Here is a 7,891-nt window from a genome sequence, read left to right on the forward strand (position 1 = left end):
AAAATAATGGTGTGCAAAGGAGCAAAATAAATAAATTAATTAAATACAGTTGGGAAAGAGGTAGTTGTTACGCAAGAGACACATTTATAATTCAAGGAAAACACCATTGTGATCCAATTGACCCGAAAGAAAACAAAAAAAACATATTTTCCAACATCATTTCAACTGCAGTTCAGGTGACAGAAACAAGATGCCCTGATGAGGTGTGAAATACCACGACACACCTTCCCTCTCAGCCCTTCCCCATCTCTCACCTCATCCCCCAAGGAAACCCACCAGGGCACCTCTCAGCTCCATGTCTCTATCTTTTTTCACAATTCCACCTCTTCCTTGGACGTAATGTCGACCCTAAGTAGGACTCCCAGACTGCGAGCTAGATGCTAGCAGAGACCCCGCTCCCCACTCCTCCACTATCAGACGCCATTAGGATAAGGCAAGAGTGAGCTAACTCAAGTCAAGTCTCCTTGGGGCTAGTTTCCTCCAACAGCTCAGGTCTGGAGTTAGAATCCTCCCACAATCCCCCTCACCAACCAACTCTGATGTTTCTAAATAACACATATTACTTCAAGATTGAACACAAATCAACATGAATATGTTTAAATAGGCCATTCCCAATCTTGTTGGAGGTGTGATGAAGGAATCCTACATCGACACTGCTATTGGCTCTTGATTATTGTGATGATCATGAATTATTGTAGCAGGATCACACTGGAAAAAACTAGGGCATCAAGACACAGTTGAACTTCACACATAGTTGAAGTAAATCTGATGTTTAACATGTAAAGTACTCCCCTTACTCCCTCCAGGTGCTCAAATTCCTCAGGATCTGAATCATACCTGTCAGCCTGTACTCACAGGATGATTCCATTCCATATATCAGTGAATTCCACTGTGTGCCGTTCTGCCTGGTTGTTTATGAGTCAGGGTGATGAATACGGGGAGGCAAGTGGGGACTCTTTTAATTTGTTTATCGCTATAAAGTGAACATTTTAAAACACTGCTGATGTAATTCCTTACTATGTGCTCAGGGAAACGCTATGCACAGAGGGTGTGTTCGTAAATGCATCAGTTATTCTGCGCTCTGGCACACTCAGACCAGAGTGCTCTGAAATCGGAGTAGATAGCCAGAGTGAATGTACAAAGTAAGAGCCCAAGGATGTTTCTGAATGTTTGCTCTTTCACACCCTGATCTGTTTCACTTGTCTTGTGCTTGTCTCCACCCGTCACCAGGTGTCTCCTATTTTTCCACATTATCCCCTGTGTATTTATACCTGCGTTTTATGTTTGTCTATTGCCAGTTCATCTTGTTTTGTCAGGTCTTACCAGCATGTTTCCCATTTCGCCAGTTCTCTAGTTCTTGTTTTTTAGTCTTCCCGGTTCCGACCTTTCCTCCTGTCCAGAACCTGAGCCTGTCTGCCGTTTTCTGTCCCTGATTGACTCCGCCTTGGATTACGAACCTCTGCCTGCCCTCGACCTGCCCTTTGCCTGTCCCTTTGTTATAATAAATATTCTGAGAACCAAACTATCCGTCTCCTGTGTCTGCATCTGGGTCATATCCTGAGTTGTGATAAACTCCTTTTCCCCCAAAATAATTAGCGTCATTGTATTTCACCTCCTCTTGCAATCCTCGTTCTGTGAACTTAACCGGGATCGAAGACAACAATAGGGCCACACAAGAATACACCAATAAATGCCTTGCCTTGATGTACTGTACACAAAGTGAGTGTTATCTTTACAATGGTTATTTTCTTCCAACCCAAGGATCATGGCAAACAACATGATTCCTGCCAAGGGGAGTCTAAGCTCTTTCACAACTACAACAATGCTGGAAATTCTCGGGACAAAACAAATTGAGGATCTGAGGAGGGACAATCCTTCCCAACGTGTGTTGGTCATACTGTACATAAGCTGAGATCGTTATCTGATAGAGGCGGATTCTTGGAATGTCGACAAACCTGTAAGCTACAGCTAATAGTCCCATTATAAAGGAGTGGAAGGAGAATGATAAGTTACACTGTATCACAAGAGCCCCATAGATTCTGTGACTATTAACAGGTCCTAAACACAAGATGATTTCTATGTTTTTGAGTCAGGATATTTCAGACTTTTTCCCCCCGTAAACATGCAATATGTAGCTATTATGCTTTATCAGATGTGATTTGTCAAAGCACTTGGTTTTGCATTGTCATATAATATAAAGCTTTTTGTCTGTTGATTACCATATTTAATGTAATACGATATTGTTCAATTACCACAGACATGAGGATGTGGATTGATATGAACGTGTTTCACAGCTTTTTGCAGAACGGCTCCACAGCACCGACTATTAATGTCCCTTCCTCTTAGAGTTTGGTTATTTCATGACACTGCTGAGTTTTGAAGTCAACCTAATTTTTGGTGGTCTGTACAATATGCTTTGCTTTAGCTTGGATCGTATATAACAAACAGATGGTACATAAATGAGAATAATAAAATAAAATAAAATGTCTCACTCCCCAATGGTATAGTAATTAAATATATTGCCATTGGAAAGCAAAAGTAATTGTTCTGTCTGGGCTCCAAATTAAAACCATGCTAGGCTATATAAGAGCATATTGTTGCTTATTCTAATCAAGAGACCATTACACTGTATCAAGTCCAGTTCTCCTCAATACATTCTATTGGGACATACAGCAGGAAAATAATCCTTCATCAACAGGAAATGCAAATTATTATGTGGATTATAAATAATGGACATTTCTCTAGGAGTTGATACATTTTTCAGGAGGGCAAATAAATTGGAAATTTCAAAGTGGAAATTACACATTTAGAAGACTTTAAAAAATCAAATACACTAGAAGTTTGCATTTCCTGCATTTCAGGAAAATTCTCAGCGTGATCAAATTAAGTGATCAAATTAAGATCCTACGTCTGTATTTTTTAAATATATTTTTTTATTTAACCTTTATTTAACTAGGCAAGTCAGTTAAGAACAAATTCTTATTTACAATGACGGCCTACCCCGGCCAAACCCGGACAACACTGGGCCAATTGAGCGCCACCCTATGGGACTCCCAATCACGGCCGGATGTGATACAGCCTGGAATCGAACCAGGGACTGCAGTGACCCCTCTTGCACTGAGATGCATTTCCTTAGACCGAGAGGCAATAATACTACTTTACTCTCATCTGTTCACTGAGAAAAAGTCCATGTGGATATGAGTCAATATATGTTTGTTTTTGTCTATGTTAGTGGTTCCCAACTCTAGTCCTCGATTACCCCCAACAGTAAAAAAATAATATTGTAGCCCGGACAAGCATACCTGATTCAACTTGTCAACTAATCATCAGGCCCTCAATTAGTTTAATCAGGTGTTTTTTGTCTGGGGCTACAATAAAATATGTGTGCTGTTGGGGGTACTTGAGGAGTTGGGAACCGCTGGTCTATGTGATGAGACTATCAGTCTCCTAACATCCTGACACCATAACAACCCAATGCTAAAGACACCCTCTACTTTCAGACTGAAATGACACCTGTCTCAAACCACAAACACACATCCATCAGACACTCAAATTACAACATGTGCTGGCAAATCTAGCTGTTAGGATGAGACAACATGATGGCACAAGGGACAGAGACAGGTTCAACATGAAGCATACTGTACCTTTCCTCCAGGGGTTCAGGATGGCAAAGGACTTCTGCCAGCTGAATACCATGCTGGCTTTAGTCCTCCCCTGACTCATAGATGTAATTCCACAGGTTCAGCAACTACAGAAAAAGTGTGTAAAATACCCCCTCCTCCTCAGCATAAAAAACAGCAGTCAAGAACTCCTCATCCCGTTTTGTTATTTGTCTTATTTTCTGCTTATTCCAGCTCCACTGAGGCTCTCAAAGTAAACTTCAGTGTTCAGTCCTGTGGGAGGCATCTGTTGTCACAGAGCTGAGTCTGTCCCCTGTTTGCGTCATGGTGCCTGCCTCCTGCTTACCTGTCTGCCGGTCTGTCTGGTAGCGTGCCTGCCTGTGGCTTGTTGCGGTCTGTATGTGTGTCAGTGAGCTTCACTCCTCCATCTGAGGAGAGAGAGGGGGCCGGCCTCAACCGACAACATACACCACTACCACAGGCACAGATCCGCTGGGAGGAGTGGCAGCCAGCCAGAGGGAGGAGGAAGGGAAGAGAGGGAGGAAGGAAGAGAGGAGGAGCGGGAGTAAGGGAAAAGACTAGGGAGAAGCATGGGACTCAAATTCAACCTGAGGGTGAATGTCTGAGAATAATAACAGATGGATAGAAGGAGAGAGAAAGGGGTAGAGTGGGTCAATTACCAGATAAGGTATTATTCACTGAGATACAGTCTTTGAGGATTTTCTTGAGGACTTTTTTATCCCCCTTGTCATAGAGAAAGTGAGGGGGGATGGAATCTGCATCATGTGTCAATTACTCTATTGGGAAAACAGATATGTTTCACTTTTGCATCTCAGAAGAGAGACAGGGTGGAGAATGTGCTTTGCTGTCTTTCATTATAAATGCTCACATGGGCCAGGAAATACCAAAGGAAAATGGACTGGATGATCCAGTCTGCTTCACAGTAGAGTTCCTGATCTACTTTTACACCAAAATAAAATCCCCAAGCAGATTCTTGACTAGATCTGACATTTTATCCCATTGTTAAAGCCAGACTGTATTGGCATCTGCTAACATATAACATCTCAACAAAACAATGGATCTGGAAATGTTTCACGGCACTTCAAGCCTGCTACTGTACTACTGTTAATCAATGATAGCCAAAGTGAGACGTTTGAAAACATTCCAGAAATATACACTACATGGCCAAAAGTATGTGGACACTCCTTCAAATTAGTGGATTTGGCAATGTCAGCCACACCTGTTGCTGACATGTGTCTATGTGACCAATGCAATTTGATTTGACTTGATTGGACAGGTGTATAAAATCGAGCACACCGCCATGCAATCTCCATAGACAAACATTGGCAGTAGAATGGCTCGTACTGAAGAGCTCAGTGACTTTCAACGTGGCACTGTCATAGGAGGCCACCTTTCCAACAAGTCAGTTTGTTAAATCTCTGCCTTGCTAGAGCTGCCCCAGTCAACTGTAAGTGCTATTATTGTGAAGTAGAAACGTCTAAGAGCAACAACGGCTCATCTGTAAAGTGGTAGGCCACACAAGCTCACAGAACGGGAGTGCTGAAGTGTGCAAAGTGTAAAAATCTACTGTCCTCGGTTGCAACACTAACTACCAATCCCCAAACTCCCTCTGGAAGCAATGTCAGCACAATAACCTTTCGTTAGGAGCTTTATGAATTGGTTTTCCATGGCCAAGGTGTGTGGTTGCACACACAATGCCAGGGGTCGGCTGGAGTGGTGTAAAGCTCGCCACCATTGGACTCTGGAGCAGTGGAAACATGTTTCCCTAGAGTGATGAATCACATCTCACCATCTGGCAGTCCAACGGACAAATCTGTGTTTGGCAGATGCCAGGAGAACGCTACCTGCCCGAATGCATAATGCTGACTGTAAAGTTAGGTGGAGGAGGAATAATGGTCTGGGACTGTTTTTCATGGTTCGGGCTAGGCCCCTTAGTTCCAATGAAGGGATATCTTAACGATATGACGTACAATGCCATTCAAGACGATTCTGTGCTTCCAACTTTGTGGCAACAGTTTGGGGAAAGCCCATTCTTGTTTCAGCAGGAAGCGAGGTCCATACAGAAATGGCTTGTCAAGATCGGTGTGGAAGAACTTGACTGGCCTGCACAGAGCCCTGACCTCAACCCCATCGACCACCTTTGGGATGAATTTGAACGCTGACGGCGAGCCAGGCCTAATCGCCCAACATCAGTGCCCGACCTCATTAATGCTCTTGTGGCTAAATGTAAGCAAGTACCCGCTGCAATGTTCCAACATCTAGTGGAAAGCCTTCCCAGAAGAGAGGAGGCTGTTATAGCAGCAATGTTCTAACATCTAGTGGAAAGCCTTCCCAGAAGTGTGGAGGCTGTTATAGCAGCAATGTTCTAACATCTAGTGGAAAGCCTTCCCAGAAGTGTGGAGGCTGTTATAGCAGCAAAGAGGGTGTTGTGGAAATTCTTACACAGGGACACTCAAAGTCAATATTAAATGAATCATTGTTTATTATTGGCGAGCTGCCGCGGTTCCAACAAACGTAATGCACCATAGTGGCTGTCTGTCAGGAGCTCTGCTGGGGCAGTCCCAGCAGTTGTCTTATATACGGCTATACACAGGCTGTCATCGTTCCTCCTGGCACCAGAGGGCAACAGAGAACGCCCTAGAGACTTGTATTGGACTCAGGTGTGTCTTATTATTTCATGAGTGTGTCCCTGTTAAAAGAGGTGTGTTTCCTGGGCCTCCCGGGTGGTGCAGTGGTCTAAGGCACTGCATTACAGTGCTAGCTCAGGAGTCGCTAGTGCTCTCATCACGCACTAGCGACTCCTGTGGTGGGCCGGGCGCAGTGCACGCTGACCAGAGAGCTAGGTGCACAGTGTTTCCTCCGACACATTGGTTGGCTTCTGGGTTGGATGCGCGCTGTGTTAAGAAGCAGTGCGGCTTGGCTTGGTTGGGTTGTGTTTCGGAGGACGCATGACTCTCGACCTTCGTCTCTCCCGAGCCCGTACGGAAGTTGTAGCGACAAGACAGTAATAATTTCTTTAAGAAATACATTTTTTAAGAAGAGGTGTGTTTTCTGTGGTCCTTTGCAGAAGCTTGAATTGTTTACCATGTGCGTTCATTTCCTGAGTGAGTTTTCGAGACTTAGTGTTTGTTGTTTTCTAGTGTACTGTGATCCTGCAGCTACTGTTTCTCAGTAAAGTATTTATGTTTATCCTTAACCACTGATTCCTCGTCTGGTCTCTTCTGCACATGGGTCCAACCTCATCACAGCAAGCTTCTGCTACAACATGGACCCAGCAGAGATCACCCAGATCAGGAATGTGGTAGCCTACCAAGGAGCACTGTTAGGACAGCAGCAAGAACAGCTCTGCCAAATCTCCGGGACCCTTCAGGTACTTGCAGAGTCTGTCACATCTGCTTCTGCCACACCCCCTAGTGGACATACAGTGTCTCCTTGACCTGCAGCCATTCCCCCAGTACACTCTCTCTCTCTCTCTCTCTCTCTCTCAAATAAAAATCCTCTCACTGCAGTTTTGCCACTCTGGTTCCTGTTCCACATCTCACTGCTACCCTGTTCTGGATTCAGCTCACCACCACTCCCTTGGATTCCCCTTCGGACCTGTTAACCCTGTCCCAACCCAGCTCACTCCAACCTCAGCCTCCACATCTGGTTTCCTACAACTCATACGAGATTCCCCGGATCCGCACTCCATCTCTCCCTGTGTTACAATAAATAGCTTGGTTCATTCATCCCTGTCCGCCTAACAGCAAAAAACGGCAAGCCCCCAACCCAGGAGGAGCCAATGTCCAGGTCTCATCAGCCAGTGCTACAGATGCCGTCGTGGTTCTACACCGGTAGTCCAAGATCCCAGCCCCCGAACGGTAAGACGGCCACCCAGGAGGATGCAAGGAGTTTATCACTCAGTGTTTTCTGGTGTTTGAGCTACAGTCCACCTCGTTCCACACCGATCGGGCCATGATCGCCTACATCATCTCTCTACTCTCGGGCAAGGCCCTGGCGTGAGCAACGGCATTGTAGGAACAGCAGCCACTATCTTGCAGATCCATAGTAGCCTTCACTGCCAAGCTGCGACGAGTCTTCGACCACACAGTCGGTGGACGAGAAGCGACCAGCCGACTGTTCGACCTCTGCCAAGAGGCCAGACCAGTGGCTGACTTTGTCATTGAGTTTCGCACCCTCACCGCCAAGAGTGGGTGGAATACGGAGGAACTAGTTACTGCTTTCCACCAAGGTCTGTCTAACTCCATCAA

At 45.0% G+C, this 7,891-nt stretch overlaps 1 protein-coding gene across 2 annotated transcripts in view; it reads right to left on the minus strand.

Annotated features, from left to right (window-relative positions):
• Positions 1-4,053, minus strand: part of LOC118400776 (uncharacterized) — a 36,672-nt gene extending 32,619 nt beyond the window's left edge. For both annotated transcript variants that reach the window (XM_035797787.2, XM_035797780.2), the window contains exon 1: positions 3,645-4,053. In XM_035797787.2, coding sequence (XP_035653680.1) covers positions 3,645-3,723 — 79 coding nt within the window. In that variant the 5' untranslated portion in view covers positions 3,724-4,053. The remainder of the gene's footprint in view (positions 1-3,644) is intronic.
• Positions 4,054-7,891: the final 3,838 nt, after the last annotated feature.

The sequence above is a fragment of the Oncorhynchus keta genome, chromosome 2 (assembly GCF_023373465.1).
Source record: "Oncorhynchus keta strain PuntledgeMale-10-30-2019 chromosome 2, Oket_V2, whole genome shotgun sequence".
NCBI lineage: Eukaryota > Metazoa > Chordata > Actinopteri > Salmoniformes > Salmonidae > Oncorhynchus > Oncorhynchus keta.